At 39.4% G+C, this 20173-nt stretch overlaps 1 protein-coding gene across 18 annotated transcripts in view; it reads right to left on the bottom strand.

Annotated features, from left to right (window-relative positions):
• COL25A1 (collagen type XXV alpha 1 chain) overlaps window positions 1–20173 on the bottom strand; it is a 304904-nt gene that overhangs the window by 8777 nt on the left and 275954 nt on the right. For 6 of the 18 annotated variants that reach the window (XM_039550380.1, XM_039550384.1, XM_039550386.1 and 3 more), the window contains 10 exons: window positions 18566–18616; window positions 18172–18198; window positions 16027–16107; window positions 14122–14157; window positions 13209–13262; window positions 8309–8362; window positions 7131–7157; window positions 6335–6388; window positions 742–750; window positions 533–619 (listed from right to left, as the gene is read on the bottom strand). In XM_039550380.1, the coding sequence (XP_039406314.1) occupies window positions 533–619; window positions 742–750; window positions 6335–6388; window positions 7131–7157; window positions 8309–8362; window positions 13209–13262; window positions 14122–14157; window positions 16027–16107; window positions 18172–18198; window positions 18566–18616 (480 nt within the window). Of the gene's footprint in view, window positions 1–61; window positions 140–532; window positions 999–6325; window positions 6389–7130; window positions 7158–8308; window positions 8363–13208; window positions 13263–14121; window positions 14158–16026; window positions 16108–18171; window positions 18199–18565; window positions 18617–20173 lie in introns of those variants that run through there. The other 12 variants (XM_039550392.1, XM_039550383.1, XM_039550385.1 and 9 more) reach the window with 10 other exon arrangements.

The raw sequence follows: 20173 nt of genomic DNA, 5'->3' as shown, positions 1-20173 counted from the left end.
AATGGCTGACCACAAACAAAGGAACTGCATGCAGGGTTGGTAGGAAAGAGAAATACTGTACCAATTGGCAAGGGGCATCCAGCCCATCCAGGCCAGGCTGGCCTGGCTCCCCTTTTTCCCCCTTAATTCCACGGAATCCCTGTTTGTAAAGATTAACTTGCAATGTTACTGTCAAGGAAATGCCTTCAGTATTGACTTAAATGGAGTGAACAAAAAACAACGTAAGAGGCAAGAGGAGCAAGCTGACTGCTTGTGATTTAGACCTGTGGGGCACTGACTCTGACACATTCAAAAAAGAAAAAAAACAACCCACCATGAAACCTCACAAATTTAGCCCAAAGGTCTTAAGTCTGGTGCTTTAAACCAAATTAGGAGGTTGACAAAAAAAGTCTGCTCTAGAATATGAGATGAAGCTGTGTTAACAAAGTGCAACAGGTTACACAGTAGCTGGTGCTTGTTCCTCTCCCCTCATTTTTTATTCCATCAGTTTACAGCAGGATGACTGATCTTTCAATACACAAGTGAGACGTACCAATGGGCAAGGTGCATCTAATCCAGGAGCACCCTGTTCTCCTTTCTCCCCTTTAGGCCCTTTTTTGCCTTTCTTTCCCTTTTCCCCCTGTGGATACAATGGTTTGGATAAAACAAGTTTCATTCTTTTGAAAAAAGTATAAAGAAAGATTTGGTTTAAAGTTTGGGTTTTTTCTTTTTAAGCCAATGGAGAGCTGAAAGGACACTTACCACTGTGTTCTGGTTTGGATGGTGCATTATGTGGAAAAATAAATTATATGATCACAAGCAAGAACTGCAATCAGTCTCTATTAGTTTGTGTTTGTACTTCATATCAGTATTATGAATGTTTTGAAACCTAGAACAGGGCTTGAAATCATTGATTTCTTGAGACAGAGGCAAATCTGCAAATCCCCCCAATCCACAGTCCAAAATAAGAGGTCTCCTATTTTGATAAGTGGTAGCACTGAAGGCACATGTTCACTAAGCTGGACTTGTCAGCTTCGCCAGAGGATTTGTCATTAGTCAGAAGTAACTTTGGGACAGTAGAATCCATCAACAGAGTCTTTTGAAAAAAGACCTGTGGCACAGATGCTTCACAGGGACAGCTGACTCGATTCCATCAGCTTCCATGGTGTCACATCAAGGGTGAACTCGACCAGGAGCATCCTCTGCTAACTGACCCTGTGTGCTCTGGTAAGAGTTTGGAACAAATCCTGTTCTCTGTGGTATCCATAGAAACCCACTGACATCACTGAGGGTGCACTGCTGTCCCTCCACGACCATTTCAAACCCTGTTACAGGAATCAAAACACTCGAACTGCTTGATGGAGAGGTGCTATGACACTTTCAATGATTTCATATTGTCTTGGTATCATAAAGTAATCAGAAGTGATATTTAGATTATTTGTTTAAGCATTTCAACATTCAAATATTCTCTTTGCTGCGGGCAATGTTTCATCTATTTGTTTTACCAAAATTCAGTCCTTAGTTTCACACTGAGTTTTCTTTTTAAATGCAAAACTTCCAATGCTTTAATTTTCATAGAAATTAGTTGATTCCCTTAACAAAGCTACTTGGAAAGACGACCTCACCTTCAAGCAGTATAAGAGGTTTAGAGAGTTCATTTTATAATTGATTTCACACCAGTTGATCACAATGGTAAATGAGTTTCAGGTTGCTCTCAATTTCACAAAAATCAAAAAGGATCACTTAAAAAAAATTAACAAATTGGACTAGGATTGTAAAAAATGGGATAGGAAGGATGAGTAAATCAGGATATCACAAAGAAATGGGAAAAATAGTCATAGGAAAATTAGTATAACATCAGAGAACCAGCAAGTGAGGTCGTGGCTACTGGGAGGATTTAATTTGTGAGGAAAAGGGTAAAAAAGACAGAGGAATTGTAAGAAATGAGGGTAGAAGGAGAAGGAAGGAATGCCCCTTTGGAAAGACAGACGGATTTTGGTGAAGCATATTAAATAGACATTTAACTTGTTCCACACCAGTACACAAAGACTTAATCCATCAACAAGAGAGAAAAATAATATTTACACATAAAAAAATAATTATATAAATCATATTTTAAAGAGGAAGGAAAGCACATTAGTCATTTCATATTACAGTATACTTGACACAGTCAAATAAAACAAAATGTTCCATGAACAAAACATACTGCATTCATGTCATGATAGAAGCACAGTTCCTTGTCTATCTCTTCTGTGTGCCAAAAGGTCACAGGATAAGAGTTGGAAAAATAGAAACCCAAACACTACCCATCCTTACCAAATAATAAAGACTGTCATGTAAAAAAATCGTCACAAGACAAGAACCATAAATTGGCTATGTTTTCATCTTAAACCTACAAAGATGACAACATAGCAGAGAAACCCAACAGCTTAGGGTCAAATCTCGTGCTATTTGTGCTCAGTGTTGCACCAATTTATCTGCAGTGAGTGTGTGTGAGCACAAAGCATGGACATACTCCAGAAAGGATTCTGAAAATGAACAGTTTGGTTTGGTTTCCAACTCTTTTCAATCTTTAGGATTTGCATTTCTTTAACTTCTTGTGTTACAAGCCAGCAAACTATTTTCAACTTCCAATTTTGCAGGCAGATTTATGGTCTTATTCAAAACAATGCAGCAGTCACCTGGTAAGGTACAGTCTGAATTTCCTGGGTACTTCACTACTTTTTCCACAGACTGGGTTCTTTCTTCTTAATATTTACTCCTTATCCTGAACTACAGAAACCCACAGGAGATACAGAGCCTGTACATCTGATGAAGAATAAAAGAAAAATTCCTTTCTGTCCTTCCTCAATGCCTAGCGATATAAAAAAATGGTGGCACTTCTGCAACACTGTTATGGTTGGAACAATCTACAATCCTCACATGCACAGATTTTCATCAATGCAGAGTGCAAGGGAAAAGGATAATGCCTTTTCATCCTCTGTTCATATTCCTCTGTCAAAATTTATAACAACAGTCAACCGTGCATCTGGGACCAGGGGTCCCTTCCCTCCCTTTCCCCACAACAGAATCTCTAACTTTTGTTAAAGCTTATTCCTTTTTGAAAGGATTTTCTTTTTTCTATTCATGTAACTTGAAAATATAAAATGAATTGTGCAAAACTTTTTTGGGATAAGTGCTCCTGGACTATAATTTTATATGAGTAATTGCAGCTAGAACACTTTAAAAAATATTTTTACAGTCAAGTCAAGAAGACATTATAATGCAAACACTGACTTCCTTTCACTGTAGCAGAACTACTGATGGGCTAAAATACAGATCAGCAGTCTAGGCCTCATCTCAAACTTACGAAGTAAAGGTTTATTCCCTGCATGTCTGCAAAAAAAGTGTCACTGGTTCTCTTTAGAATGTCAGTAATGATACAAATTTTTGCAGTGCAATTTAAGTTTCTTAACTAGAAACTCACTAATTTCAATTTGTGTGATGTCAGTCCAACAGCCAATACTGTAGAAATATTTAAAAACCAAGAAATCATAAGCTGGATGGTCAACTTGTTTATTTGTTATTACAAACTGGTTTATCTGTTGAAATGGGTGCTGTTACACCAGTTTGGTCATAGTTAATCAGTAATATTAAGGAAAGCCACCAGAACACAGACGACTTGTTATAATGAGAATTTGGATTAATTGCATTACTTTGTGTCTTTTGAGAGTCAGCTTCCTATTTGGAAAAGAAACTATTGATGCAGCTTAAGTAATTTTGGTGAAGCAAGTTTGCTTGCATGATACAAATATTCCCTAATTTATGGGGAAAATGTGTTAAACCTATGCAACAGAAGTCTCTTCCACAGAGGTCTCAGCTATGTCTTCCCTGACTTTTCACTGGGAAAGACCTTTCTTTGCCTCCTAGTTTTCCTTAAATATTCTGGGAATTTTTAAGGCAGGTATTCAATATCCATTTTTGCCCTACAGACTTCCTGTCAATCCTCTTTCTGAAAAAATAATGTATTTTTTGAAACATCTATCGGACTTGCTAACTACTTTATCCCATGCATTCTCCTCAGGAAACAGGGCTTGCTTTTTCATGAATTTTTAGGGGGATGGAGGACCAGAGTTCCTAGGAGATGTGTCCTGCAGCCCAAGAGAACAAGTCTCCACAGGCAGCCTAAATCACAACTGAACTCTGAACAGGGCCTAGCCATGCCACATGCAATTCCCACATACAATTCCCTCGCTCCCTTGCAACTGGAAGTCCCTTGTTCAACATATCTAGTCAGTCCCTGGGAATAACAGACTAATATCCAAAAGCAGCACGCTGGACTCTGGAACATTAAAACTTTTTACATCCTGAGTGCTGAATCTCATCTGTTCCATTGTCACATCGTATTTGTATAACCGAACTTTTTACCAGCTTTCCATCTTTTCTTCTGCAAATCTTCTGGAGCTCTGGTGGCTGAAATTTGTCTGCCTATCTCTAGCTGTACATGGAAACACACACTCAGAAAGTCTGGCTGCAAGGGAGTTCTGGATTCCCTAAGGGAGCCTAAGATTCCCATTGTGAGCAGGATGATTCCTGACCCTAGGCCAGGTCAGACCAGACCAGGTTCTGCAGTGCTCCCTGGGCAGTGGTTCAGGCCCCTCTCTGGGTGCACTGTCCCAGTGCTGTGCTGTCCTTCTTGTGAGAACAATTGCTCTGAACCTCTCAGGGGCAGCTTGTGATCCTGCATTTCCCCATTTGCCACTATCCAGAAGAGTTTTGCTCCATCATCTTTGTGTCTCCCCTTTCAAGCCGCTTGGCCTCCTCATTGTTAGACTAAGCCAGTCCACCTCCTCCAACCTCTACTATTGGCTGTGTTTGTCCCAGACCCCTGCCAGCTTGGTATCCTTCTTACTCCCCAACTTCTCAAGTTTTTCTAGAACTGTGAGGCTCAAAAGACCATCTGCAGTATTCAAGCAACCTCACTGGAATCGATTAGAGAGGTATAATAACTTATTTTTATCTTCTGGACACAACTCTTTGAATGTATCCCAGCATGAGAGCACACTGTTAAGCTCATTTGAGTTGGCACTTGCTGTAACTCCCACTTACCACAAGAGAGCATTTTGCCCACCACCTCTCTGAGCTGGCAGTTAATCAGTTACACCTTTGGACTGAGAGCTGCTCTCAAGGAGAAAAGCTGTTCACTTGTGGCAGACAGACCTGTACTCTGACAGCAAGCAAGAGCTCACCATTCATTGTGATTACTCTGCCAGGTCAAACAGTGCCTTTATAATATTCATGGAGCACCCGCTTAAACAACTGTTGTTCGGCAAAATCGGTACCTTACCAGGGATCTCTGAGCTCAAAAAAAAGAGCAATATAGCAAGGGACAAAGGCGAAGGATGTATTTCATAGCACCCTTTTCATGCATTCTTGGGAAGTGTTGTACTCATAACACACTTTTCAGTGCATTCTTGGGAAGTGTTTTGCTTAACCGTACTAAGGAATGCAGATGAACTCTAACACCCATGGTGACTTTTTAGCCCTGCTTCTTGTTTAAGACACCATAATGAGAAATTAACTTAGCCTAACCCCGCATATGTCAGCTTGACAAACATTTGTCTGTCCTAGAAAAATCATCTGTTGCATGTATGTACTTTTACATTAAGCGGCTTGGTGTGAGTTCTAATTCAGCAGTTTTAGCAACTGGGCTTTGTGTTGGATAGAAATGGAAGAGATTTGCTTGTGAAGTTTCTCTACACACATTAAGTCCTGAATTGCTTTTTAATAAACAGATTTCCAAGTCCCTGTGTCTGAACACTGAAAATGAAGTCAGGTTGTTTCTGTTAACTTCGCTGTCTAGTTGGTTTACCAGAAATGGTAGAGTACACGATTCAGTTTCAATCCACAAGTATCACAAAGTACTTAATTGCAAAAAAAGAAATTGCGAAAAATAAAAATTCAAACAGTTCCTGTCTTATCCACTTGTGGGACAGGTAGCATGTACAGGCATGGTAGACCAGGATCAACCATTACACTGCAAATACTGCCAGGGAACAGAGCTGGGCTCTTCAGTGTAAAATTACTACCACAATGACTAAAGTCTGCATTAAATATTTCAGGATTTTCAACAAGTGCAGGGTGGATTGGAGAAAATGAGCCTGAAAAAAGAGCTGTGCTTTGGAACATGCTGATATTTCTAGTTCTGTACATACATTTTTGTGTTTTTTCACGATTTTGCTCCAGTATGTATCTGTGACTTGCCTTTTGGCACACAGTAAAACAAAGATAATTTTTAATGTGACAATTTATAGCATAAAGACAGCAGAACTGATTAGCTGAGGAATCAAGCAACAGTTAATAACACTGTGGTCACCTTTTCTCCCTTTTCTCCTATATCACCCTTTTCTCCTCGAGGACCAGGGAAACCCTATAAAAACAAAATGGACAAAGATAGGTTGACTTTTATTAACATGCAGGTTAAGTTTTCAAATACTCTTGGAAAACCTAAAAAGATGATTTCACTACACACTCTGTACATATATGTGTGCTATGTGTGGACACATGCACAGACAAGAGCATGTGAGACAAGTAAGTCACAGAGTTTGGTAGAAACATTTTGGCAGCTACAGAAAGAAATCATACCGCTCAAACTGGCAATCATCCATGCTACACAGCATATGTGCATTCTGAAAAAGACTCCTCCAAGTTAGGGATTTCAGTGTAGGACTACAGAAAAAGACTTTCAGTAAGTCTTTCTAGCATGCCAAGGAAAGAGCCTATGTTTTGAAACATACCCCTTACAGGCTATGAAATTATTCTCTTTAATTAGAATGAATTTAGTTAACTAAGTGTTAAGTGACTCCTCGTTCTTCTACAAATGAGTCATCTGAGTATTTTCCTAGCAAGCATTTTTAAAGCCTACTGACATCCAAAGAACCAAGTACTTGTATTGCTAAGCACTACTATCTGCTGGTGTCTGTCGATAAGGGCTGTACATTGCACAATCTTTGTCCTCTTTACCACAGAGAAAGAGTGAAGGCAGCATTCAGCACACTCTCTGCAGGTACTGCATGCACACTAAAGGGCAGCAAAGCTGTTGTGCTCCATAAGGGATTTCTTGCAGATGCTTACCCACCCCTGAGTGTGCCCTGGTCACACACATTACTTACATCAAGGCCAGGCTCGCCGTCTTTGCCCTGCCAAAGAACCACAAAGAACCACAGGAACTGCATTAGCATCCCTCAGACCAGGACATTGCTGCCCGTGTTTAGCATTTCCAGGAACTGATAACCTGGCTTCAAAATTTTGCTTGACTGTTTTGTTTGCAGGCAGATTCCAGGAGAAAGCTAAAAATACAGAAAAACCTATAAAGTTTTATTTTTAGTTCACAGGAATGGGAAACAGATACTGGATTTTTTTTTTTTTTTTGCTTTCAATTTCACTCACTAAAGTGACTCTCAGATAAAAATGCGTAGCAAGCTAATTTAACACTCCATAGAGCCTGAAAAACCATCTCCAGCCACTGACTCCTGGTTCAATTAAATGGATCCAATTAAACCACAGGTCTGTATTCCAGGTTAAATTAATTAATGAAACAGATAAGACTGGAGAGGGGATGGAAACACTGAAAGTCTCCTGAAAAGGCTGGTTGTGCCCGGCCAAGCACATTTACATGGCTTTCCTTGCGTCAAAGTACAGAACAGACATGTGTATATGTACACACCTGACCCAGTCATCAGCAGTGTAAACAGGGAAAGTCAACTGATTTTATTGGGGATATCCTTGTCAGGCCAAAGGAAGTCCTACCTCATATTTTAGGAATGGATAACATAATTAAAATTGTTGATTTAAAGTGCGTAATTTCCAACAACGAATGAGCAACAATGAAGTTCTCACATTGCTTCTGAGCAGATGGCACAGAAATGAAAACAAAACACATCTCTGAAGTGACAAACAAAGCAAAAACATAATGGCAAAGAAACCTTGCAGGATGGAAATCCAAGCCCCTTATTGACATTAAAAAATTCACAGCTTTCCACAGTTCAGCCTGAACTCCTGGCACTCTCACATGGTCAGGCAGCTGATGGCCAAAGGCTGCTGAACCAGGAGCACCTGCATTCTGCATTTCCTCTCTCTTGCTGGCTCATGTCAGGTCTGTTTTGTTATGTGCATGGGTAGGAACCTAGCAGCGTGATACAGACCATAGACCTTGCACTGTCAGGGTTTATTATCTATCTTTGCCTTTTCCAGCTTACTCTATTGCTAGGTGAAAATCAGCCATAAAGCACACAAGGTTTAATCAGGGAGGGATGAAAAGTGCCGTGCGTACAAATTCTGTGGAACTTACAGGCAAGCCGTATGGTCCTCTGGGTCCAGGGTCACCTACAGTTCCCTTCTCACCCTAAGAAAAGATTACAGAACAAGCAAACAAAAACACTGGTTATCTTAGAAATTATCTCTACCAAGTGCTTTAGGTTAAAGTTTATGCATTCCTAAGTATTTTGAGTGAAAAATATCCAAGCTCATTTATTTTTATTAAATGCTTAAGGGGGAAAGAAAAGGTGCGTATTACTTTCTAGGCAAAATGACTTTCTAGGCATATGATACCACATTCATTTTTAAATACCTCAGTAACTGAAAATATTTTTCAACTGAACTTGCGCCAGTGTCAAGTTTAAGCTTTTAACAGCTTAATGCTGCTCTCAGTAAAAATCCAATGTTGTAATGAAAACTGAGGATATACAGCATCAAGCTCCAACACAGCAGCTGAGATACAACACAGTGACACGCAAAAATGATGTGTCAGTCAAAGCTTGTATTTAAGTAGGCAATGCTTTTAACAGTGACATTGTGAAGATTATCCTGTGCACTGTGCTGTGTTGCTAAATCCTCTATTGGATTCTAGATAAGTGATGTAAATATACCCTGGTTTATCAAAATCAAAACAACTGTAACAATATGCAAGACAAATAAGTACAGAGATAACTCCAGAAGTCTGATCTCATTTGGCACCAAAATCCATGGAAAAATTACCAATTTCCAGAGGGGTGCTTCCAAAATAATTTTTCAAACTTAATACAGGGTAAACTTTTCCAAATGGAATGGAATTTCAAGGCAACAAATTTCAAATCACTTTTGCTCTCTAATTGTTCTTTATCAAGACTGATATGAAGTTAAGCTTCCCAAGCCAGCCAGGACTAGCCCATGTAACTGCGAGCACAGGTCCCTGTGAGCTTGACAGGGAGCCAGGGCTGGGAAGAAGGCATGGAAAGCAGTCTTGTTTCAGACTGTGGTGTTCCTTCTTCTGAATTAAATCCACCAGAAAAGCCATTCTCTCGGGAGAGAACTAAACTGCTCCAAGTGTTGATGAAATAAAAGAAAAAAAACCTGACCACCTCTAGTTTTCAAAGCTCCTACTCTGGATTTGTTAGGCAGGGTGACTTGGATCCCTTCTTCACCCCCTTTCCTGAACACACCCTAACACAAGGCTGCATGCAAGGCTCCTGGTGTGCACAAGTGCTGAATTTCATCCTAGTGTTTGCTGCACTTGCACTCTTGAGATAATTCTCTGTACAACATCCTCTGGGTTATTTACCACTTATTATTAATTAATGAATGACTCTATAATTAAAAGCACAAGACAGAGATGTAGATGTGTACCTAATTAATAGTGGTGATCATCGGCACAGCCAAGTACTTGGCACAGCTCTGAAAATGGACTGCTATGTCTAAATTTCATTGACCAAATTACACAAAAAATAAGGCACCAGAACAAACTGAACCTTAACCTGTGGTTGAATAATCCCAGCAATAAGGAGTCTGTCAGAATAACTGACATTTGATCTGTTTTAAATACTTCATATTTTTACTAAGGCGGACACTTGCTTTAGTCTAGTGGTAATGAGTTGTGCAATGTCAGGTCTCTCTGGATTTTGTTACTCCCCTGCTAATTTCTGAGCAGCATTTAGGCTGGATGCCCTCCAATAGGAGTATTGGGAAGTAACAGCTGATTTTCAAAACAATAAATCCCTTGCAGCTTTAAAGCTTTCTGCTAAGAAGAAACTAATGTGCTGACCTATGTAGGTAAGAGCTACAAAACCCTTTGATCAGTACTCGAAATATGTCAAGACTAGTTAAGCATCTTTGCTTTTTTAATCTTCAACAGCAAGATGACTGTACAAAGTCCTCTCAAGATAGGCTTATAACATTGCTAAACATATGGTAGACATAAAGATACTGAATGTATCAGTCTAGGAAATAATCTCATCTGTTATGTAACAATATATTTGGAGAACTGTATCTCAGAACTTTTTGCCTCCAATACAAAGCACATGCTGAAACATGTTTGGAGTATCAGATGAGGTCCTGAATGTTCATGGATTGTATGAGATGGATGGACTGTCATGAGCATACTGCCCTCAACCATCACAATTTCCTTCAGCGTGGCAGATACTGGCAAACCTTAGGAAGGTTTTTAATATTTTTTTGTGAGACAATCCATCAGTGTCCAAAGAATAGAAACTATAATCTATGTTTCTGCCTCCTATTTCACTTCAGTCTCCTGAATCATGGATATTCATGAGTTACCGTTTGCGTGAATAAAGCTGAATAATTGCTGTCTCCACTAGGATAGTTAGGGAGATTTCATACCACTGCTGTGCTGAGAAACATTTTAACCAAATTAAAGAGAATGCACTTTCCCTACTTGTACTAAATGTGTGTAGTGATGACAACGTTACACAAGCTACACATCTGAAAGCCAAAATCAAGCTCAAAACCAGGTCCTTGTCATCAAAAAAAAGAAAAGAAAATAATAAAAAAGGAAAATGTATATTGCCAGCACTCAGATTCCTTTAGCTGGTCAAGAAGTTGGATACACGTTATGCCTGTCATCACCCTTCAGGCTTACATGTTCCCTTTCATCAGCAGTAGCTGAAGATGTCTATCTGTTCTCCAGTGTTCTCTACTTTCTCTCAAGACAGTATATAAGTGAGATTAACAGGTACACAGTCAGATTCAGAGGCCTATTATGATTTACTTCTTCATTTAATAAAGATGGTCTCAGTAAAATCTCTCTAAGCACCTGGCAAAACGGTGTTCCAACAGCTGAAGAATTTAATAACGACTATGAGATACTGGCCTAATAATTATATGAATTCACATTATTAATTACCATTTCAATTTCTACGAAACAATTTATAAAAAGTTGAGTGTCATGCATGATTTTCTTAGTCTACCTTGCCACCATCTAAATAGATTTTGTATAAAGATGATCTGACGTTTTCTATTTTAATTAAATAGTTAAATTGAAAACCAAACAACCCACCCTAATCTGCACAACAGCCTGTCCTACCTCGGAGTAGTAATTCAGCATCACCTCAAATGCAGCCTGTGCAACAACAAATCCATGATTGTTCCGTAAAATAGCCCTAATGCCCTTCTAGATTAATACTGGCCCAGGGTTTTTCTTCTCAATACAGACAGAATGTGGTCCTATCCAGTGACAGTGAGCACTGGCCCTATGCACTGCTTTTAACTAAAAAGTAAAGTCTGAAATCTGCAGACAAAAATGTTTCCCTCCTGTTTCACATTAAAAAGTTCAACAGTTGCAAATGCAAGTTGTAAAACTGCATTAAAAAGACACTATTTGTTATTTAAATAATGAGACATATATCAACACTGGGCACCTGTTACATAACTATGCTACAATCAAACTTCTCCTCCCAAATGGTACTGAATAATTAAATGAACAATTACAGCAATAATCTTGTTAGCTGCCCGCTTGGCAAAAAGCCTGTCTTATCAACTTCCTTCCATTCATTTAGTTCCACAGAAAATGGTGGGTGTGTAGGAATTTTCTGCACACCTTGGTCTCTCTATTTTTGCAAAGTTCTCCTTCTATGCCCCTGCAACTACTGATTTACATCGCAGCAGTTCCTATCCCTTTTGCAGCTACTGCTTTTCAACAGTCACAGTAGGGCTTATTCCAGATCCAGCTGCATGACTTCTTATGACCTTGCATACTCCCACAAGAAAAAAATATTAGTAGCTCTTTTCCACAGACGAGAAGAATAGTTTATATTCTATTTCATTGTCAAAAACATTTCAGCTGGTAGTACATACACATATCTTTCAACATGAAAGCTCATAATGCAAGAATAAAATGTACGGTATTTTTATATACTTCTACATGTGTATCTCACCTAAATTATTTGCTTAAGATAAGAGGATGATGATCAACTATCTTTTCACAGAGTTGACAGAAGATATATTATGTCCTAACTGAAGGAAAAAAAGAACTGAATCTGTAATCCCCTAGAAAAACAGAAAAAGTACACAAGTCCTTCAGGCACTTAATTAGCCTGAGTGGTAATTGCAGTCTACTGTACAGTCTGTTTTGGGCTATGCTGCATGTCTTGTATTTATCCCTCAATACACAGCTCTGTAAAAATGAATCTTACTTTTCTCAGATGAAGCTAACCAGACCTCTGCCATGTGGCTCTGTCCTTAGTACAGCTAGTCTGAAGTTGCTTTAGCACAGTTCTTTTGTTAAAGTGAGGAAGTCAAAGAGACAAAGTTCTGGACTGGCAGCTCCTTGGAGGTTTTAGTTAGGCTAAGGTATCATCTTCTGGTTTTTTCCATAAGTTGATGGTTGTATCATTAGAGGTGACAGGCTCAGTTAAAGATTAGAGTTCCTATCCTATTTCCACTGGAGAAAATATTCTGTGAGAATTTCAAATTAAATAGAAGGGCTCCTATCTTCTAAGCTTAAAAAAAAAAAACAGGAAGAAAAGTTTAAATTTTACAACAGCTGGAGATATTCTTCCTGGATAAAAACATTTAAGTGCATAGAGGAGAGAAATACTCTTCTTTTTTTGCCATTGCATTCTTACATAATCAGATCACATTATCTTCTTTTGTAACAGTTTGTTCTCTCAATTTACACAAAATAATGAAAGCAATGAAAATCATGCTGTGTGTGATACTGTGAACTAGGAAGTCCTGTCAATTTCTTAGTGATTAGTCATTTCAAAATACCAGCTCCCCTGAAGTTAGTGAGTTACAGTGCCAACCTTAAACAGATAAATGTGTGTGTAACTAGAACGGACACACAGTTGTGGGCTGCTCCTCTATAGGTGAGGTACTGTTCTGTTTAGTGACATCTAGGCAGAGTACGAGTCCCCACATGACATTGTTCCCTTGTGGCAGTCACTTCGTAGAGAGAAGCACCCAGAAGATATACTTACTCTCTCTCCTTTGGGACCTGCAGGGCCATGGGGACCAACTGGGCCATCTACACCCTACAAAAAGGAACAAGGAGGGTAAGAGAGAGTGCTTGTTCTTACAACTCTTTAGTTCTAATAGCTGTCTTGTAGACGGGAACTAACATGGAATCAGTCTTCACTGGTTGAAAATTTGGATTTAATTGCGATGCAACCTTTTTGGCTTTCAAAACTCCACCCATAAACTCTCCTGTTACAAGGCAGACTGTCTTTCTTCTATTTGGAGTTCACTACATTCATGGAAGCAATCAGATTTACAAAGATCTTAAACTGATTGGAAGAAGATGGAAGAGTCAGAAAAAATATTTTTTTTTGAATAATTTTTTGGTTTTTTTTTTAATTGATTATTCTTTAAATTGAAATGTCCACCTGTAAGATGGACTTACCTACTGCAGGGATTGATAGCAATCTTACTTCCAAGATATAACTCTTTCAATGTATAGAGCTCTTTATCATTAAAGAAAGCAAAAGATTTAACATTTATGATGTGTAATGTAACAATGCCTGTAGATGAACCCCAGCACATTTGCATCTCCTTCACTGATTCCATCTTAGCATTGAACAGCTATGTTCTCCTGTTATCTACATCCCTAACCTTACTCAGGAAAATCAGCATCCCAACCAAGCAGTTGTCCAACCAAAAATCAAAACTGAGCTGCCTTTTAAGGTTCAGAGCTCCTTCTACAGAGAATTACATTCGCTTTCCCACACATATTGCCCTGAGAGTCTGCTTGAAGCCCCCTCTTATGCAGCATGGAAAATGCCTGCAGCATTTGGCCTTCCTTCCTCTGTGCAGTGAGTGAGCTTGGCCGGCAGAGCCCCCGGGAAGCACATGGACTCAGTCACGAAGGGGGACACAGAAAGACAAGGGACTCACCCGGGCTCCTGGCTTTCCGTCTAAGCCAGATGCTCCCTGTGTGGTTAGGTGGAAGCATGGATGATGGGCACGACACGAATGACAAGAACGTGAGATTAGTAAGTGGTGCTGATGAATAAACACAATTCAAACACACAGTACACGCTGTGACAGGGTTCTGGAGTGGGTATCACATTACTACAGCATGTTAGTTAAAAATTCACATAGAACACCAAGAGCCTGATCCTGTTCTCACTTCAGTGTAACATCACCAACCCACCCCTGCCCTCACATCACAGTGTATTAGAGCAGAATATTGTCAGGCTACAGGAGCGCTACAAACACCAGATGTTAGGGTGTTTTTGAGCCTTAACACATAAATATTTACTTTGTAATTTACTCGCATGCTTTCTAATTTGTAAATAGCGACAATACTGAATACTACACACAAAGGAAGAAAAATGTGTGTTAACTGCGATAGGAAATATTTAAGTGCAAGAATACTGCATTATGCAGCCAACAAAATCTGGATCCTGAGCACAATGGCCTCATTCATTTCCAAGAGCCCGGGAGACAATCACATTTCCTGTTTTCCCGAAATACTCCCAGTTCAGGGCACAGTCAAGGGCTGCAGCGGGCAGCCAGGCACGCCGGGCGAGGAGCCTCAGCATCCTTGGGGACGGGGGGACCCCTCGTGGATTCTGTGGGAATAACAGAGCAGCAGCCGGAGCGCGGCAGCGCGGGAGGGGATGTGGGGACAGAGGGAACATTTGTCAGGACACAGGGAATAATCTGGGGAGCAGCCCCCTACTGGAAAAACAAACTAAACCAAACCCCAAACAAACCCAGCTAAAATCTCCAACCAACTCAAAAAACCGAGCCATTTTCTGTACCGTCAAACACTTGGACTTTGCTCCTGAGTATGACATTTAGTAAGCAGGAGCAAAACAAGATCACTGTAAATTTGGAAAACCTAGTAGCCTATTTTGTTCTGGAGCCTCTTCTACCTTGTATCCATTTTCAGGGCATCTGCTCAGGCCTCCAAAGCTCACTGTCTACAGAGATGTAACTGCCAATGTGAAAATGAGCTTTTTTTCCCCCTCAAATTGAATTAAAATTCTCAGTGATGCTGACCTTGTCCAGAGGCCCTGAACATAGTTCTTGTAAATATTAATCAGAGAGGTTTGTGTTCCTTTGGGTCAACTAAGTCTATTTTCTCCATTTTACTGTTAACAATGTAATGACTGGAAATAATCCTCATACAACAACAACAAAAAGAAAAAATAAACTCTTTTTCTGAGAAAAAAATACAGCTGCCTTTTCAGCATGCTTTCAAACACATAAAGTATTTTCTATTTCATCAACCTAAATTTTAAGAACTGTGATGTTTCCATATTTTAAGGTTCTTCACTTCTAAGACAAAATTTATGCCAAACACTCAGAATGGAAATTTTCTAAAGAACAAAGCAAAAATAAGAATTTTCAGGGAACAGAAACCAACTAAATTCCCTGACCCAATTTTTAGCTTTCCTCAATTAGACCTCTCCTTTTGAACTGCAGAAGTGCAACCAGAGGAAGAATAACTGAGGAGATGGGGGAAAGGGAAGACTCCTTTTTTAATGGAAACACCATACAACACTTCAATAACAGCATGACTAATGTAATGGGGGTGATGACATCCTTGTGACACTGAACACTCTCAACTGACATGCAACAAAAAAAACCCAACCCTGACAGCACTGGATTTTACAGGACATTACTGGGGACGATAGCACAGATTAGAGACAAAACAAAACAAGACTGATGCTCTGCTCCAACATGGTATATTCTGTGTATGCTATCGAGTAAATCAGAGTTGTTCATCAGGGGTAGAAAGAGACGTTTGTGATTTGCACTGAAATTGAATAGTTGGGGTTTTTTACTTACTGGAAGACCAAGGGGCCCTCTGTCACCCTTTTGACCTGGTTCACCCTTCAATCCTTTAAGACCATTTAACCCTGGTTCACCCTAAACGTAAAAGTATAAATGCCAAATTTTTGGTGCTATAATGGGTGTTTAAGCTGGGATAGAAGAAGCCAGTCTCAGAAATAGCTGCAAATTCCACTTTGAAACAAATTCAACCTTCTCAGCTTACTGGCAATTTACGTACTGATTTAAGAGTGGGAAAAAATATTTGGGAGGTGTCTGCTGAAGATTTAAAATCCGTATGAATAAAAAACTACAGGAAAATTATGGGTAACAGATTTTTTTAATCTTTTCCTAATAATTATCACTATAGTTAGGTGGTTTGAACTCAGCATGAGTTGCAGGGGGTTTTGGAAATTCTTCAAATCCCATAAACCACCCTATGCAGATAATACAAACTGAAAGAAAATGTTCATAAAAGTAAGCCTCAAAACAGTAGGTTTCTACAGTGGGATCTCCTGAGAAGTACATTTGGTAAGGAAGCAATACTTTTCCTTACAGCAAACTGGAATTTGCAGCAAAATCTTACATAAAGATATTTTAAACCTTTAAGCATACATCATAAACAGTAACAAGTTGAAAGAAACAGTACAGGTTACACACTGCCAAGCTATTTGGGAGGTCCATAGATTCTGTGTTCATACAGAGAAATTTTAACCATGTAAGAAATGGCACTTGTTGTGATTGTTAAATTATGCATAGGCTATTATATTAAACATCACTAAGATGATAATACTGGGCTCAGAACTGCCAATAAATCATTCTCTCATAATGAAAAACTGCATCTGCATGAGGGCTGCTCAGTCAAGGTGAGTATTGACCACACCTGCCTCTTCTGGGAAACAGAAATACGTGGGTATTTCATCCAGGCTGCTCCCTATGGCCTCATTGCTAGATTTCCCTTTGATGTATTATGTTACTGTATATTATATTCATATTTTTTTTTAAAAATCTCAGTAGAACCGAGTCTGCTCCTTTAAGCAACTCCAGACATCATCTGCCTGCTTTGCACCCTAAGCAGCCATTTCTTCATTCTTCTATTTGACTCGATGTGACTTTCAGAGCAGTAGCACTGGAAATGCTGAAGTCTTGGAAACAGACCTGAGAAATCCCATAAAAGCCTGAGTCTCAGGCCAAAAGCCTGAGGTAAAGAGGGGCTGGTACTAAAATAGAACATATTTGATTTCAGAAAATGATTTATGACTTAGGTTTCTTGAGCCAACACAGTCTCATAAGGGGTCAAACCTGTGATTTTCTGTCTCGTACCTTTAAAAACCCAAAATAAAGCCCCAAAACTAAACAAAAACACCCTCTCCTCTCTTCCTTATTTTTTGAGAAAGGTGTGATTAGGGAGCCATAGTGATTTAAATGATCATGTCTGACAAGACCACTGGCCTTAATGAATACAGTGTCATTCTGAAGTTTATCTTACTGGTGAATACGGAATTAATGCACAAATTAAAATATTCCAACTCTCCCAAAATTCACTTCCACTCTCCTGAGCTGTTCTCATGGGCTAAGAGAGCCCCTAAAGCATATCTTTGTGTACTATGCTATGGAAAATGTTCAAATGTATTGCAGACCTGTCTGATCATGAATTCCAGTTTGGAAAACAGGAAAATGCACACATCAGTTTGTGATGGTGAACCAGCATAACATGTGAAGGAACTGGTCAGCAAAATACCTGGCGCCTAACAAAGGCCATGAACACTGGAAGAAGCAGGAGATACAAGAGAGCATAAATGAAGAAGAGTTTATCTGACTTCATTTCCTGAGCCTGTAACATGCTTTTTTATTCCAAAGTAATTCCAAGTGCAACGGTAGCTTGCCCATAAACAGGAAGCTAAATAATTTAGTGCCACATCCCAAATATTTGTACAAAAAATGGACTCAGCCAATGCTGCGGAGAAATACTACTCAGAAACAATCACAGAAAATTTAGCAAGCTTTTAAGGTGCAAATATTAAAATCTGCTTTAAGGTTTAAGAATATCATGAACTTTTATTAAATGAGGCATGACAAAACATAGCTGCATGCATTCAAGAGCAAGGCATGACACTTTGCAGACATAAAGAGCACATCTATTCAAGACAGGTATTAATTTACCTTTGGGCCAGGCAGTCCATGAGGTCCCTGAAAATAAAAATAACATTTCTCATTATGAAAATACACCACAATTTTTTGGAGAGTGTTTTTGCTTTATAGGGATACAAATTACCCCTATATTTCTGTACTCTCAAAAGAAATTCAGCTGTCAATAAAGCAACTACAAACACCTGATTCTGAGGAGGTACCAGACCACTAGCATATTAACACTATCACAGGAATGTGCCATTTTTTTCTCCAATTCCTATGATTTTTTTTAAGACATGCAAAAAATTTTCCAAATTAAGTCCCCTCTTTAATGACCACATATTCTGATAACACTTCTAGTAAGCAGGCAATAAAGTGGCAAGAGGGCTTAGACCATTTCTAGCACCTCTGTTCCACCCAAGCTTACCATAGGGCCTGGAGGACCATGTGGCCCTGGTGGTCCAGGTGGTCCTATCACCTACAGATAAAAAAAACAATGGCATTAAATCATGCAGAGCAAAGAACTCCCACAAAAATACCAGAAGTCAGGCTGACTCTTGTTGGCAAGCACTTACAAAAATAGCAATGCAACAGTGAACATTGACAGTGCATCTAGACAGGGCTTTAGGAATGGGAATTAGTTTGATTTGAAAGACAGGGTACCCAAAGTGCAGATCTGCCTGTGCCATATGGCAGCATGCCTGTCTCCAGATTCTTATTCCTAGGGTCTATGATACACTTTAAGACACTATGGGGGAAACAAAATAAATCTCTGTAAAACAAACAGTACTGATCAGGGATGCTTGAACTTTTAATATTTTATGGTATGTGCTCTTTAGTTCTCTCTTGTACTACTTAATCTGCAGAGCCAGAAGACGATGATGTGTTATTTTATTCCTCCTCAACACTGACAAATGGAAAAGATACTAAATTCAAGCTAGGCTTTGGCATATTTTCAAAATTGCCCTTTGTCTCTCCTTTTATTTAATTTAGCCCACTTGTACCAAAAATTCTTTGAGGCCAGTAAAAGAGGTAATCGGGTTGCTCAGCATTTAGTGCACATGTATGCTGCAGTGGTTTTCCGTGCTCCTAACAAAGCCACAGAGAGAATTTCATTATGATATATCCAGTGCAGTATCACCTCTGTTCCTGGATTTAATCCCACTGGGTTGCTACCATGACCCGCAGAGTAGCAGCAGGGATGCTAAATCAGGTCTCCAGACTCATGTACTGCTATAGTAGATGTCGGTAGTGGCAAGAGCATCACCGAGATGCACTTTGAAACATAAGACAGATTCCACCATCTGTGAAATCTCCTGAAAGTTCTAAGTCCTCCTTCAATTGAAAATAAGCAGAACAGATGAATGAACTGGTGAATTAATTTGAAAGAAAATAATCCTCTTCTCATAGAAAGAAACTTGGAGATGAGGGATGCCTCTTGTGTCCTGCGACAGCACAGGGCACCCTCCGACTCCTCAGAGCTACGGCTTCTGTCACTAACCTCTGCTCTGAGGTCTCCCATCTTACTGTGCTCTGATAATGTTAGTCACCCACACCATAAAGGTACTATGTAGGACTTTGTTTGGGTTTTTTGGGTTTGTTTGGTTTTTGGTTTTGTTTTTTAATGCCTTTATAATGCTCTGGGGAAAAAAAAATCAGGAGAATGTCTGGTCTCACACAACTAGCTCACTACCCTGGGTGACATATCAGAAGTCAGTCTAGTTTGGTTCTCACTGGACTATCTGAGATTCCCAGAGTATAAGGTTTTGAGAGAGATTATGGTTTGTTTGGGTTTTTTTCTTTCTTCCCATTTAGTTCATTACAGAGCCAGAAGGCTTTGACTGAAGCGAGCAGAACTTGCTCACAGTCATACAACAGAACAGAACAGGAATTATATATTTAAAATTTCTTAAACTGTATTTAGCTCTATGACCAGAAATCTGTTCATTCTCAGGAACGATCAGTCATGAATATCAAGTATTGCTCAGAATCAGAAGCTGGAGAACCACTGCTGAACTCCTGTGTTCATTGCAAA

Source organism: Corvus cornix, chromosome 4, assembly GCF_000738735.6.
Source record: "Corvus cornix cornix isolate S_Up_H32 chromosome 4, ASM73873v5, whole genome shotgun sequence".
NCBI lineage: Eukaryota > Metazoa > Chordata > Aves > Passeriformes > Corvidae > Corvus > Corvus cornix.
Note: the sequence above shows the minus strand (reverse complement) of the source record. Positions and strands in the feature narration are given on the sequence as shown.